This window comes from Netta rufina (genome assembly GCF_964035555.1).
Source record: "Netta rufina genome assembly, chromosome: 15".
NCBI lineage: Eukaryota > Metazoa > Chordata > Aves > Anseriformes > Anatidae > Netta > Netta rufina.
Window position 1 is genome coordinate 14,218,289 of NC_140138.1, and position 16,144 is coordinate 14,234,432.

The following is a 16,144-nucleotide window of genomic DNA, read 5'->3' on the forward strand; positions in this document are numbered from 1 at the left end:
CCAGCTGTGCTGTGTGGCACAGGACATGAACCAGGAGCTGACTGGGGCTGGCTGAGTCTTGTACCTCCTTGCAGGTGTCCAGCATTGCAAACTTGGCTTATCTTGATAGTTTCCTTGGGTTAATACTCAGCTGATATCCCAACCATGGCATGCACATCCTTCCTCCCCAAACTTGAGTGGAAAATGATGTGTACAGTATACTAATGATTTTCTACTGAACTTAAAGGCCAATCTTTGCTATCACAGGTGACCTTCTGATGAATTCTATCTCAGCTGAACTTCTAACATTTAGAGCAAACCTAGTTTTAAGGGATGGGGGAAGAGATGTGGTGAATGAATTCACAAGTCTTTGTTCAATATTTAATTACAGAGCTCAGTACTGAAATAAAATGCTTTTTTAGTTTGGATATATCTGACTGCAATCTCTGTCTACAAAGAGAGGCCTGAATATTCCAGATGGAGATGAGATAAACTGAAGCTCTGTAATTAAAAACCTTATTGGCCAGAGCTGGGGAAGCTGCAAACTACCCTGCGCATAACATTTGCTTGGTGTCAGCAATGGGGGAGTCATAAGGATGTCCCCGTCTTTCCAGAGCATTGCTGAGTCCCAGTGAGGCAAGAATCCCCCCGAAAAAAGCATCCACCAGCAGCCGTCATTGCCTCACACCATCATCACAATAGCCAAGGGGACAGGGAGGTAGAAATGTCACACTAGCTTCTCAAGGGTAGTTTTACCAAGTTATTGCAAGCTTTACCAAGTGGTTAAATTTACACTTCCTTGGTCTGTTTGATATTCTGCACTGTGCACCCTGATAGGTTTGAGAAAATGAGCAAGGAAGTGTGTGTGTGTACAGTTGTGTTTGTGACAATGAGCGTTGAACATTTCATTTCTACTGTTGCCTTTTCTTCCATCATTTAAGCGTCTTTCAATGCAAACAAATTGCTTTTCAGACAATTCACAATGGGCTCAAATTCTCTTATTGCTGTTTACAAATGTGTTTATGAAAGCTCAGGCAATTCTAGCAATTATGGCAATATTTTATAGTCTGAGATGCTTCTTCTTAGTATTGGTGGTTGCAACAATCCAACTTTGAAAATGCATCCCTCACTCCACCCTTTTCGGAGAAACTAAATCCCAAACCCCCTTTTTATTACATTGTAAGTTTACGTGGTAGAAATAATCTAGCCATCTATTGCCCTGTAAAAGGGAAGTCAATATTTTATCTCTTGTTTTATAGCCATTGTAATATCCAACTAATATATAACAATGGTACATTATGATAACTTCATTATACTCTGATCATGCTGGTGAATAATGTATTGGTCTGAATTTTAAGCATGACAGAAAAATTACCTATTTTTATTGTTCTTCAGTATTTCTCAATGTAGCTGGAACAATAACATTTCAGCTTGCTTTTTGCATCCACTGAGACTGCCAAAGCTCATGATCAGAAAAGATGTAGTTTGGGGGCTGTTAGTCAATGTGTGCGTTGCTAGACGTGCAGCACGTTACAAATTACAGAGCCAATATTTACTGGTGCCAAAGTTAAAATATTCACATGGAAATGCACCTGCAGTGTTAATCAATCCATCTTTGCTTTTGTTCCCTGTTGCACAGAAAGTAGGCGGAGGGCCAAATTTTGCTCTGTTACACCAGCACAGTTTCAGAATTGCTGCAGTGACTTCAATTAGTTTACACGCAGGTAAACGCAAAGCAAACGAGAACTGATTCTGGCCTTCCATTGTCACAGCAGCAGAAGTCGCTAAGGGTGGTGCTGCTGGCTCCAGCTTTATTGTTACCTTGATAACACCTCAAGCTACAGAAGTCATGCTGATGCTTGAGTCTCACAGTGCAGAGGGCTTTCTTTCAAAGCAGGCGGCTCCTGCGCTGCAATAGTATCTGTGCAGAGGTTATCACTGTACTTCTATTGCTGTGGGACATACAGAGAAAAATAGGCATTGCTTGAACAGCTTTGATAACTAAAAGTAAAAGCCTGATCAGGTCAGATCCTTAAGAGCTGTGCGGGCTTAGGCTAGCTGAGAGTTTGGCACCTTGTGTAGACAGCCATTTTGTCAGTGGCAAAAAAAAAAAAAGTGCTGGGCACCGGTTGTTATAGAAAAGCAGTCTGTTTAGATTAATGTTTGATTCCTGCACTCAAAATTATTGACTGGCATCTTTAATTATAGTTGGTTTTGTTCTTACTGGTAACAGCATCCATCTTGTTGAAAGTCCTTTCCATTGAAGTCAAGTGAATATAAGATTACGCGTATGGATCAGGGACCGGAACGGTGCCTCGTCAGGATGCACATCAGGATAAATGTCAGTATGGCTGTTGAGAATCGAGATTACCCTACTGAAACACTCTCATCAGTTATGCAGAAGGCATTGTGTTTCCAGCAACTTTTAGAGCTTTATAATACAAACAAAACCTCATTCCTGCTTAAAAATGCATGGCACAGAAGTGCAGTGCCTGCTGCCTCTCTCTGTGGGCTGTGCCATGCTGCAGTCCAGCCCATGCAAAAGGATGTCTCTATATTGATATTGTGAAGCAAGCAGCACGCCAGTGGCACCAGTCCACCAGGCACCAGTTCATGCAAGGCCACAGTGCTTCCTGCCAAGACCCAAATCTGACATTAGTCTGCAAACCTAACCTATGCACTGGGATAGTGAAGTCAGTTTTGCAATGTAAAAAGTAGGCAAATCCTTTGCAGTTAGGACTCATTAAAATACCAGGTTGTTGTGGGCTTAGTTGCTCTGTCAAATAACAGGCATGCAGATGCAGCAACCATACCTGGTCAGGAGGGACCCAGATGGCTGGCAGCTGCTCTAGCCAGCTTAGGTCACCATGGGTGCTGCTGCAGATTTTAGCAGAGAACTCTTCCATCTGGGCTGTTGTAAGACCCCCGTCACGAGTAAATCCTTTTACAGATGGGGTCTTGCAGGGCAATCTGACATTTGTGTGTATCACTGAGCAGCCTTCAGGTAAGCATGTCCACTGCCTGCGGTTAAAGCACACAATTAATGACAATTATTTTCCACGAGCAGAAGGAAGTGCCAAGTCACACAGTTAATGCTGTTCCTCTCCTTGCCACTTTCCCAGATGAAGGACTGTGGGACATGTTTGTGAAGGACATCCCTCGCAGCGCTACCTCCTACACAGTCAGCCTGGACAGACTCAAGCAGGGTGTGACCTATGAATTTCGGGTGGTGGCTGTCAATGAAATTGGCTATGGAGAACCAAGTGTTCCCTCTGTGGCAGTATCAGGTAATCAAGCTTTTTGTTACCTTTTCCAATGGAATTAGTGGGAGTGGAGGAGAAAAAATAATGAAGTTTCTGTTGTTACAATAAATCATCAAGACCAGCTTGTTTTCACTTATTTTAAGACGAAAGCAGAGTGAATCAAGGCTTCTTATTACAGTATACTTTATTCTCAAGGGGAAAAATAGTCATGTGCCATTTTTAAGCTTGACAAACTTCTCAGGAAGTTTGTGAGTGTTTACATATATGATTTCTTGCCTAAGACTAATTTATAAAGTCTACAGTGTGTTTGCTTTTTCTTCTTCCTCCTCTCCTAGTCTGTTGTTTTGTTTACTCTTTCTTCTCTGTTCCCAAGGTTCTGTGATAAGCAATTTCTGTGTTGTTTTGTATTTAGCTCTCAAGAATGTAGAATTATAGTTTCCCCAAATTATTCATGATATCCTCTGTGCTGGTAATTCCAGCATATTGTGATACCTCCAGCCTCCATCACAACAGCTTGCTGGTGGTGCTCACGGACTCTTTCCACCCACCTGCTCTGTTGTGGTTATTCCTGGTAAAGAGGGCTATGTGAGCATGCTTCCAGGGTCCCTTTGACCAGCACTCTGATTTCTTGAAGGAGCTTCTATACCTTGAAAAGCAAATTCCACTCAGCTTGCCATGTTTGGACAGTTCAAGTTCGATGGCTCCTTCTGAAGTGGGAAGCTCGCCCTTGTAAAAGTTTTTCTCAGTTCTCCTGTTACCCTTGCAGAGAGGGTTGTGCTCCAGGTTGCTTTTGAGCAACAGGTCTCATCCTTGCTGTGTCAGCAAAGACAGACGAGGAGTAAAAGAACCTGATAAAATGTCTTTGTGATTCAAAGATCTGGAGAGTCCTGAGAACCTGGCAATGATCCAGTCTCTGGAGTGGCTTTTATCTCTGCTTCTCGAGTGAAAAGCATAAACACCACTCAGCGATTACCCAGCAGGCTGGAGTAGCAAATGCTGCTATCGCCATCACGGCTGCATTTGTCCTTACACAATTAACCACTTAACCTGTGAGAGCTGTCTATGGATTTCAGTGTGAGTGCTACCCTTCCTTTTCTCCTTCAGGACAAGGGCATAGACAACCTACTTCAAACACCAAGAGTCAGTGCTTTTCCTATCTGTGGTTTCACAGAGGCTGTAACACAATGTAAAGGGTCAGTAATCATGTCAATCTTTCCTTTCCCGGAAGACATTATTCCCCTGAAGCCAGGCATGCAGCTCCTTCTGATGCTTTTTATAAATAAACTGCTTGTTTGTAAGTTCTCCGCTTGAACAGAACTATTTAATTCACCTCCTTTTGATGCTTCAGTGTTCATCTCAAATTGCTGCATGAAAGTAAGAGGTTTCCATTGAGATTCGCAGTTGTAAAAGTATACAGTATTTTAGGCTGGCCACTTCAGCTAGCACAGGGAGGTATAAATTGCACCGAATCTGCTCAGCCCAGCATGGCTTGTGCAGTTTGCCTTTAGGTCTTTGTTGGCATGGACTGGCCTCCTAGCAAAGAAAGATAGTGGCTACTTTTCACTGTTACAGAACACCCAGCGGTCTGGAACAAATTTAAGCCCATATCGTAAGGCTTACAACAGACATTTTTAGATCCAGGGTCCAGGACGATGCGGGGAAAAAGTGTGCCTGGATTCAGTGATAATGAGGATTTTGGTTGAAGCTGGTCTCCTGGCATCACCCACTCTTATGGGTGTTCTTCTACCTTATGGACTACAGGGAAATAATATACAACTGCTGATTTGTGCTACAGTGGCAGCACTTTTTCTCAGAGCTGAGGGATGCTGACAAAGAGAATATCACTGAAAAAAAATAATAGTACTTACTACCTCAAACCAGAGTGGCAAGATAACTCTAGAAAAAGGAAGTTAGTATCATTTTGTGCCTACAATTGAGGTCAAATGGAATGAAATGACTTGAGATAACACAAAATTCAGGGAACTGAATTAATGTCAATGTGCCGCATGTTGGGCTTGGCTTAAGTCACTGACAGTACCATATAGAACAGGAGTCAATGTTGGAATTTGGGGTTTAAACTACGGAGGTACTGACTCGAATGTACCTTGTTCCCTGGCACTAGCTGTATTTTTCAAAGAGCCATTGAGCAGCATTTTGGCAAGGCAAGCCTCTTAAAAAGTGGAGTAGCCATGGGTCATGACAAGTATATTAGTGGCTCCTTTGACCCAGGGAGTATTAAGCATACCACAGGAGCTGAGAAATACAGGTGTGCTGGGCTGTGGTAAGAAACCTTCTTACCTTCACTTGGTGATAACTGCTTCTTAGCTAGGGGATTCTGCAGCACTGCTCCAAGTCTGAGAGATGCTCGTGGAGAAGTTGGAGCTGTGGTATGGTCCTATATATCTAGAAGCGTCAGAAAGCCTTTTGAGGGTCTTATTTTCACATGGACTAGGTTATTTCCTTTGAACACCTCTTTACTGAGTACTGTTATGGATGTCACTCACTGTGGGGAAGAAGGGGAAATTGTGAAGGAGTGTAAGGAGTTGCTGTTTGTCTTTTGCTCTTTCAGCACAAATAGAAGCCCCCTTCTATGAGGAGTGGTGGTTTCTGCTGGTGATGGCTCTCTCAAGTCTGATTCTCATCCTGTTGGTGGTGTTTGCATTGGTCCTGCATGGCCAGAGCAAGAAGTACAAGAACTGCAGCACAGGTAAGACATCGTCTCTGCGCTGTACACATACTCTCAAGAGCTGCAGGAATTAGAAATGTCCTCCCTTTGAATCTGTGATTTCATCAGCATGGACTCTCTTTATAGGTATTTTGTTTGGCAGAAGACTTGGATATTTTTACTGTCTAATTTGGTAGAAATGGCTTTTGCCCATAGCTTTACTGGGCAAAGAGTGCTGGATCTTATCAGGTTTTGGAAGTTAACCAGCCATGGGCTTGGACAGGACAGCATCTGGAAGTCCCAGGGACTGTAGCAAAAGCCAAGGAGTCTGGGTCAAATGCTTGGCAGAAGACCACAAAAAATGAATAAGCTGAGACTTTATTTAGCTTAGTTGTCATTCATGGGGAGAAGAAGGGTTCTGCTTTTCCATGTCCATACCCAGTGCAAATATCCTATGCCTGTATGTGTAAGGACTACATCATAACTCTTTTACATTAAATAGGGTGCCCAGCATCTCACATTCATTCCCTAAGCCAAGCTACAGTTATTGGGCTGGGACCAAGGAGCTTAGAAGTCTTTGTTATCTGGACCTGTTAAACTTTAAGGCACCATGAGCATCTAGCTTAGAATTTTCCTTTACTTACAATTTTTACCAGTCTCCTTTTTGAAAGGAAACAGGAACTACCTGCTCTGTAACTAGGAATGTTAAAAGAGTCCCCTTTCAAAGCACCTTGTTCTGGAGCACTGAATATTGTTCTGAACCTTTTCTTCTTCTTACATGGAAGGGTTGTTCACGTGTGTTAATTCTCAGATAGCCTTCTCCACCTCCAGCAAGAAATTGCTCTGCTGCTAGAAGGTACCAAAAAGGCACATTAATGAGTAGGATCAGGTGGATGAGTCTTTGCACTACCCATTCTGAGGGATTAATGTAATGAAGGAGTCTTGAAAGAATCTTCCAGGCAATATTTAGCAATTCAGTCCCAAAGAGAAGATCTTTTCTTTCTTTATAATTCACTTCTAAAAAGCGTTAGAAAATCAGATTTTAGTCCCATGCGATATGAGATGAAAGAATACCACGGCATTTTACCAAGTTAATGCTATTACATATTTGTATGCATAGCTCATAGGAAATCGCTCATCTTCTTAGTTTTGCTCAGTGTTTGGGGGACAGACATGAAAAGACAGGTCTGACCTGTACTGTCAGATATCAGTGTTCACACTGAGTCTTAATGTAGCATTGAAATTGAAGTTGAGGATAAAGTACCTGTCTGCTGCAAAGTGGCAATGTGCAACCGGTCTTTCTCCCCAGGACACTAGCTGAGCTCACACCTTTGGGATTATAAAGAAGAGCATGGGAAAGAATAAGCTCTTGCTATATTTGATCACCAAAAAAAAAAAAAAAAGGTGTACTTTGCTGTATTTTCCCTGTTCTGCCAGTCCCCTGTCCTTTTCCCTGCCTTATGTTGTCTGGTGATGTCTCACACCTATGTCTTACGCTCATTACAGCTCTGACATCTTTTTCCTGTTTGCTGCCCACTGACCCTTTCTCTTTCTTTGCTGTCTTCTTGTCCTTCCTTTTTAGTTTTATTTATTTATTTATTTATTTATTTGCATATCCTAGTTTTACTTTCTCTTGCTTTCTTTCCATCAGCATAAATGGGATTCTTGTCACCTGGTTTAGGGCATCTTCAGTGGCTACCTGAATTACTCACCTGTATTCCATTCATAGACAAAAGACAAGAATAATCACATGTGGAGCACTGTTCATTTGCATTATTTTAGATACCTCCAAGTGAAACACATCCATCCATGACTCCTTTCATCCCCTCTTTTGGCTCCTTCTTCCTTTTTACACTCCTGATACGCTCTTTTCTTTCACTTTGTACTCATTTGCCAGTAACAAAGGTAAAGAGATTTTCAGAAAGAATAATAATGTCATAAAACATAAAGAAGGGGAAGATAGCGACTCCTTACAGTTGTACTTGGGGGAAAAATACCCATGTTTCAGCTGAATTTTTCATTGCCTGGCTCCAGGTAAAACCATCTCCAACGTGGAAGAGTCGGTCACCTTAGATAACGGAGGCTTCACTGCCCTGGAGCTCAACAGCAGACACCTAAACATCAAGAGCACTTTCTCAAAGAAAAATGGAACCAGGTAAGAAGCTTGGAACACCGTGCTCCTGGAAATGGCTTTTCATTTAGGTTCAGGCAGCTGTTAAATAGGCAAAATTAGACTGTTGTCTGGAGGGTCTAGGGAGGACTTTACTACCCCAGTCACTGCCTTAGGCTGAGGCTGTCTTCTAAGCATGATTTAATTGTCTTTTTAACTGTGTCATTTCAGAGAAAAAACAGTATCCTTATACACTCACCTACTATGTTTCCTAGGTCTCCTCCCCGCCCAAGCCCGGGAGGGCTGCACTACTCTGATGAGGATATCTGCAACAAGTACAACGGAGCCGTGCTGACCGAGGGCTTGGGCCTGAATGAGAAGCCCTTAGAAGTATCAGAGTCAGAAGTAAGTGTTTGCCTTTGCCTTGCCAAGTGCTTACCAATTTTCCCCCCTTAATCCTGGAAAGTCTTTGAAATGCCATTCCCATGCCTGCCTTATACCGTTGTCATTATTTGTCTGTCTTGGTGACTTTAAAATGTCCTATTCCTCGGGCTGTTCACATCACATTTTAAAATTAAAATGTCCCAAGAGGGAATCACAAACAGGACCCAGCCAGGGCAGATTCCAGATCTGTCCTTGGCAGATATTCACAGTTTTCCAGTGTTACACAGAAAGGCAAACACAACCAGTCGGTCAGCGTGTGCTGACTCCTCTGGTAAGGAGCTGCACATCCCCTTCTGCGCATGGACTGTAACGATTGAGTGTTTTTGGGCAAACAAGTACATGCTGCAAAACAACCAGCTGGCTGCAGCTACTGCCTGGACACGCTCTGGATGGCTGCAGTGACTGAAGTATGGGATGTGCTTTGAAGTTTTCACAGTGCCTTTTTTAGACAGCTGCAGCAAACACTAAGCTTCGGAAGTGTGGTCTTCAGTGGTGATAACTGCTGCCTGTGCTACAGGCACAGTGGGAGTAAGTGAAGAATGAGTAACCTGCCAGGGATAGCAATTGCTGTGAGAGCCCAGCATTCAGGTTTTGAAACACTGCAGTCCACAACATTAGGCTAGCACTAAAGGAGCCTTCTGCTCAGGTTGCTTTCAGACACTGTTCTCCAAGGAAGGTGGTTGTATGCCAGCATTATACCTTTGGCTGTGCCCTATCTCACGTCCCCTTTAAGAAGAAGTAAAGTGATTTTGGTCTGCAGAAGCCCAACAGTGGCCATGGGTGAATAGGCAGACTTCAAGGGACGTACAGAAAGGTAAATCTGTCTCTCAAATTGTGTGTTGTCAGCTGAGAGCCTGACGAATCTGAGCTGACAGCACAAGAAGCGAGCAGTGGGCCAAACCACTCCAACCCTGACCCTTCCAGCAAGAATAAATCAAGAGCAGCAAGTAGTGAAAGAAGATGACAGTTTTCATCTGTAGCTTTTCTGCACCTGCAGCTACAGCTGCTTTTCCTGGCTACCTAGCTCTCACCTCCTGTTAATTACCACGGACAGCCTGCTGCTTTGTGCTGCCCTATGGCCGACCCAGCGTGTCGGCAGCTTTCCTTGGTGTAGCTGGAGCTGCTGTCTGCGCGAGGCACAAGTGTTACCTCCAGATTAAACCCACAGCGCTTTGGTCATGTCACTGTAACAACCCAGCATTAAACCTGTCATTAAAACAGTTCGCTGAGCATGATCGTGAATTTAGCTCTAGCACCTTCTGACATTAATTTCAATGCCCCGTGTGGTATTTCCTGGTAATGCGCAGAAGTTGTCTTACAGGGTGTCATTACTGCCTTCTATATGCACTGTTTGTGCAACACAGAAGAAAGTGGGGTTTGTTTTGTTTTGTTTTCTCATGCTATTATTAATATTATTTATTTACTGTGTATTGCTGTCAAGCCTGAAGGTCTCAGTTGAGATTCTTGTGTTTTCGTGAATCTGTGTGTGCATGTGAGTATGTGAACAAAATGTGCCTCCTGTTTTTCCTTGGGGCTTAGATATGCAGCCCTTCTGTATAATGTCTTTGATGCTTGCTTTTTTTTTTTTTTTTTTTTTTTGTGGGGAGTGCTTTTAGGCATGAAATGTTAATAGGCTCCCAGTAGAGGTAGCAAGAGGAGATGCTGCCTTTTGATCAGCCTGAAAATGCTGTTTACGTTGGCTGGTATAGACAGGAGGTGAGGGTGGAAGGGGGCAGAGGTGGCTGTAGATGTTTGACCGCTCTGTTTTCAAATATTTGTGTACCTATTAGCTCTTCCTGTTTGTCTTTGCTGTTCTTTTGGTTTCTGTTCTCAAAGGATATCTTAACAGACAAGCTGTTTTCTGAGAGTTTCAGAATCTCCATCTCTTTTAGCAGGCGAGGGTGTTTCCTATTATATGAAAAGTTAAAGATATCTTTTTTTTTTATATAGGAGCTCCACACGTTTAGTTCTTTCCAGCAAAGGAGGGTGGGGTCCTGATGCTGTTTTCCTCTAATACGTCTTTGTGTGGAGCTCAAATTTCAGTTAATACAATGCACATAAGGGCAGGCAAGGACAAAAACTGTGCTTTTGCTTTCAACCCACGTGTCATCTTGTTGCTTCTCAGTTTTACCCCTATTGCCTGAGGTGTCAAGATTTTACATGGAAAAGAAGGGAGCTCGCTGGCTTCAAGTCTCGTGGGGTTTACTGAACATGAAGAAGAAGTTTGTGAGAAACTCTCAGGCTGACTGACTGCATTTACAACACAGCTGCCTGGGAGCTTTCCTCTGAGCTCCCTCCTGAAGAGGAGAACAAGGGAGAAATGACGAGAAAATGTAGCAGACCAAGCAGTACTCTAAAATTCATAAATCAAGTGGTTAACTTACTCCATGTCACGAAAGCCAAGCACCAGTACTGTTAATGAGGTTAAAGTAGTTTAATTGGCAGGTATGGAGCAAGAGAGTGCTAAAAGTGTAATTTCTAAATGATTAATAATAATAGGCTTTTAGATAATGAGTCAAGTGGACAAAGCTCTGGACAGACAATCTGAAGAAATTTGGTGTTCACCACGTGCAGAAACTTGATGATATATCTGCAGTGTCATCCAGCCATGGAAGAGCAGTTTTACTGGGGGGTAGGGAAGGGTGTTGTATGTTTGCTTGCTCTCATGCATCTTTTTGGTCTCGAAAAACTGTTTTCAGGAGATAACGTTCTCACAGATTGCACCCAGTATCAGTCAGTGCTGACTGCTGGCAATGCTCTGGTCTTCCAGGCTGCTCTATACAGTCTAACTGATTTTCCCTTTCTCATATTATAAGTTCCCACTTAACATTTGTTAGGGAAAATGATTTAACTCGTTTCCAATAAAGTTCTCAAGTGATTTTGACAAGTTGGGCACCATGTGGAAGTCAGCTGCAGATGACACATTCAATGAGCAAGGGCTGCCATGTCCAGAGAAATCTGTTTGCCCTTCTAGGTCACCTCATCTCTTACAGCATATGCACTTCATGTCAACCAAGAGAAGCTGCTGCTATCTACGTTTTTAGAAATAATCTCCAAAAGCCGCTTCTCCCATAATTTAATATAAATATAAACTTACATAATTGGAACTATTTTCAAATTTCCCATGGACTAAGCTAGCCGGCACTGGTGGCTGTTCTGCCTCCGAACAGCATTTGTGCATTCTGTGCTATCAATAAAATACGTAAAAAGCCTCTCATTTTCTGTATTTATTGTTGCATAGGCATCCACGCACCCCTGGTTGACAGTCGGTAATGTCACAGTACACCCAATCGCGCTCCAGCCTATGGAGGTTTCCAAGGTAACAAAGCCACAGCCGCACTGAAGGGCGACGCAGAGCGGGGAAAATGGAAAAACAAAGCAAAAAGCCCTGCAGCATTTCTGTTTACTCAATAGTTTAAAAAACACTAGAAAGTAATCCCCTAGTATAAGCTGTCTGTATTATCATGCAGAACGTTTATCTTTCTAGTGCTTGATTTTCATCAGGGCAGAGGGGGATGTAGGACTGTAATTTGGAGAATTCCTTGCTGGTCAGGGCAGTTATTAGTACCTTGTTCGAAGTAGACCTTAGAAGATACTTTGGAAACATGGCCAGAATAATCAGATCCTGCCTATTTTGAAGGAAATGTAAAGAAAAAACAATGTATCAAGACTAATGAGTAGGTTATCCTTTCCAGCGTCAACACAAACAAAGGTGAAAGGCTGAAGTTAGATGATGCTTGTGCAGGTACACAAGTTTCATGCAAGTCCCTTCTGAAAGGCACTGGCCTTATTTACACTAAATTAGTATTCTCTTTCAGTAGGGATAATGGACTAATTAGCGGACAGATTATCAGCAGGTGGCCTAGTTTTAAATTCCCTCTTTCTGTTCATGGCAAGTCCAAGTGACACTATTTCAAGTGGCAGCAGCCCATCTAAAAGTGTTCCCAGTATTTCTCCTCTTTATTATGTTGACTTCTGGCAGTCTCAGAAGGATTTGGCTTGGGTACAGAAATTATATTAGTTTTGTGGGTAAGTATTTTCTCCTAGCAGTGGACAGAAATCAAGTGGCTGCATCGGTGTTGTTATACCTAGGAAGTAATGAGTTTGCTTTCTGGATACAGCTGCTTCTCAGCATCTCTTCTTAGATCTCTTGCCCTTTTAACCATCTTTATGTTTCTGTACATCTGTGGGGTCATCAGAAAGACCACTAAGCGTGTTTTTTTGTTTGTTTTTAGTGTGTCACCTTGTGACACCTCAACTAAGCTGATGTGATCCCTCTCTTCAGCAGGGGCTTGTTTCTTTGGGGGTGGCTGAGCGTGCCCAAGGCACTAAGACTGACTTTGGACTGGGGAAGGAGTCAGAATACATGGTAAGGGCAGTGGTAGCATTGTACCTTTGATAGAGGGAGCCCATCCATGGCGTCTGGGAGCTCAATTACAAGTTTCTGGTAATAAACCATAGCCACCTGCCTCTGCTCAGGATGCAGAGACTTTTCTTCTGGGTGCTGCCATCATCCCCCAGATCCCCACGCACTTTCTACCTTAACATCAGACTGTGAAGCTGCAGCATAATGTTTGGAGATGTAGGCTGGTGCCAAGTGCAACTTGTTTCTTGATAGGAACGAGGAAATCAGATCTGCAGGAAAGGTTGGTTGCCTTTGCAGCTGAGGACTGGCCTGCCCAAGCTGTTGCCCTCCCTCCCTGTCATGCTGCCACATCTGCAGTCATCAGAGGCGCTTTTGTTGGAGCGCCTTACAAAACAGACAGGGCAGTGCTGGCAGGATGGTTCCTGCAGCAGTGCCAAGACTCTGGAAGTGCTCTCTGCACCCACTGGCTGTGAAGTATTCCAAATCTGGGGATATTCCAGGCATGCTGCAAAAACCACCTGTTCAGGATGGCCTTTGGAGAGAGTCTGGTGTTGGCTTCCTGAGGTTGGCAGCTGGTGCAAAGGAGGGTTTTTCTAGGTGATAGACTTGCTGGGTTCCTTCTGGAATAATTGTTAAACGCTGGTGGGGTTTTGTTGTAATATTAATTACGTGTCAAGGCACCTGGAGCTTCACATTCATAAAATAATCAAACGAGGTAATTCTGAAAAAGCCAGAGCATGGTTAACAGCAGAAGGGAAATTTTGCAAAGCTGTTAAGAGTTGCGTTGCTCAGGCTTTTGGAAAACTCTGGGAAATTTTTTCATCCCTGTCCATCACCCACTGTGTTGGAAAACGTTCACGAAGTAGTATTGAAGCAGCTATCTAAGCAAAGAAGTAGGATGATGGATGCGGTGCCCTTTTCAAATGATGGTTTGCAAGGCATTTGAGGGTTGTTCTTCAGAGACCATTAAAAAGGAGCTTCAGAGAAGATGAGACTAGTTGTGTGGCAGGCAGGATCAAGGAGGATGTGTGTTTGCTGTGGGGTGTCATAGATCAGAATGATACCAACTTTTTGAAACTAATTGCAGCAACTAACAGTTGCGAGTTGCACTTACCCATCTCTCTCTTGTATGTCTTAGGCAGCTACCGCTTTGATATTTAATTGCCTTTTGAATTGGCTATGCAGATTATCGGGAGAAAAAAAAGAAAAAAAAAAAAAGAGAAGTGAAAGCTTTTGCATACTCAAACAAGAGATTTTGAGGGAAGGAGTGAGATATGGCAATGACTGAGTAAATGTTTGTCTGCTGTATGGGATGTGGCTGTTATCGGTGGGAATGTTACTGGGAACAGAAGGAAAATGTGCGCTCAGATACGGTGGCCAAGGCTTTGCTGTGGTCTCTCTTCAGAGGAGATGGACGAGCCCTCTGTGCTTCCTCCAGCTGCATCACAGCAGTGGTACGGGGGAAGGGGCAGGCACACAAAGCTGATCTGGTTGCATCTCAGTAGAGTTCCTCAGCTCCAGCTAGACGTTGATACAAGCTTTGAAGCTACCAGGCACTGTGTGTAAATGTTTGAAGGGCCAAGATCTTCTCTGAACACTGACCTATATGTGAGCCATGTCAGGAGAGTGACCCCCTCCTTCTGGCAGTTCTTTCCCAGATTTTGCATTTCTGTTTTCCTGTATCGCTGCTGGTTGGGTGCGTTGTTACACCACCGATAATCAGCTGGAACATACAGAATGGAGTTGTTTGCCTGAAATAAACTGCAATTTTGCTTAATTCCCTTTCAGTGATATAACTAATTTTCAATATTTAATGGGGCTTGCAAGCCAGACTCTGTGCACTGTGCAGGTGCCCTGATCTGACCAGCATAAACAACAACACGTCTGGCTAACTTGTATGCATTTGCATGAGAGGCATTCTGTCAGTCCTTGCAGCAGAAGAAGACAGATTCTCAATTGCTGTTGTAATTGCAATCTTTTTGATTATATGGTTGAAAGCTGTTGGTTTCCCTACAGTGTCTCTACCCTTCTCAGCATCTTCTGTCAAAACAGGAACTTGTAGCACTTGCAGCAGTGTTCTGCGGTGAATTAGAATGGATTTTTCTGCATCTCTTAGCATCAGAGATCATTGGGGAACCTTCCCTCTAGCAACAAAGCCTGGCTAAACCAGAGCAGTTGCTTCCTTCAGTCCAGAATGTATTACACTTGGATTACAACCCACCTTACCCTAAAATTACAGCTTTTGTCAGCTGCTGATATTAAACTTCTCTGATTTCTTTTAGAGCAGAGCAAGCTAAATCACAGATGCTAATGGCTGATTTTTTTCCCCCTGCTGCTCCAGGCCACTGACTCGGATTACGAAGATGAGCTGCCCAAGCACTCCTTTGTGAACCATTACATGAGCGACCCCACGTACTACAACTCCTGGAAGCGGCAGCAGAAAGGGGTGAAACACCCGGCGTCCTACAGATACGAGGAGTGCGCAGCCAGCGAGACAGAACCCTATTTCCAGACTGTCATCACGACACAGAGCTCAGGAGGGGTGTACACCCCAACGGGACAGCCTGCGCCCGGCTCCCGGACTCCAGTGACAGGGTTCTCCTCCTTCGTCTGACACGGGCCGGGAGAGAAGAGCCCAGGCGAGCCGCCGGCAGCACGCGGGGCGCCCCGTCGCAGCGACCGCGTGCGCGTGGCCGGGGCGGTGAACTTGGGGGTGATAACTTTCTCTATCAGGGTAGAGCGGATGGGAACACGAAATGAGGCTGTTTTGGTTTTGGTTTTCCTTTTTTCCCGAAGACAATCAACTCTAAAAGTACGGAGCTGAACTAGCCGAACCTTTGTTTAAAAAAAAAAAAAAAAAAAAAAAGGAAAAAAAAAAAAAGGAATTCTGCAAAGTGATGATTTTAACCACTTGTGAATAGTAGGGGTTTTTTAACCACTTTTTTGTAACACTGCTTCAGGAAGCAGCTCCCGTGCCCTTCTCTTACCTCTTTCTTTCTCTGCCCTCCTCCTATCCCATGTCCAACAAGGAGGTGAATTCCCTAGATGCAATGAGTGACTTTGTGATGTGATTTGACGAGAGAACATAAAACCTCCCAGGCTCCTTTTGCTTTACTCTCTTTATTTTTCTTTTCAATTTTTCCCTACCATCAGGGTCAAGTAGGAAAACACAGAGAAGGGACAGACTTTGACGTGAAAAGCAGACCCCTCCTCTCCCCTCTCCCCGTGGCTGCTCCCCACATTAGGAGCACTGGCTGATTCACTTAGGCTCAGATGTATCACTGTGTCTGCTCTAGGCTCACTACTGGTGTCCGTAT

The 16,144-nt window shown here is 43.7% G+C and overlaps 1 protein-coding gene across 1 annotated transcript in view; it reads left to right on the forward strand.

The window, feature by feature from the left end:
- Positions 1-15,845, forward strand: part of SDK1 (sidekick cell adhesion molecule 1) — a gene marked incomplete at its 5' end in the record, with an annotated part of 391,349 nt that extends 375,504 nt beyond the window's left edge. The window contains 5 exons of the mRNA XM_084295713.1: positions 3,102-3,266; positions 5,812-5,949; positions 7,942-8,062; positions 8,293-8,422; positions 15,169-15,845. Of these exons, the coding sequence (XP_084151839.1) occupies positions 3,102-3,266; positions 5,812-5,949; positions 7,942-8,062; positions 8,293-8,422; positions 15,169-15,441 (827 nt within the window). The 3' untranslated portion in view covers positions 15,442-15,845. The remainder of the gene's footprint in view (positions 1-3,101; positions 3,267-5,811; positions 5,950-7,941; positions 8,063-8,292; positions 8,423-15,168) is intronic.
- Positions 15,846-16,144: the final 299 nt, after the last annotated feature.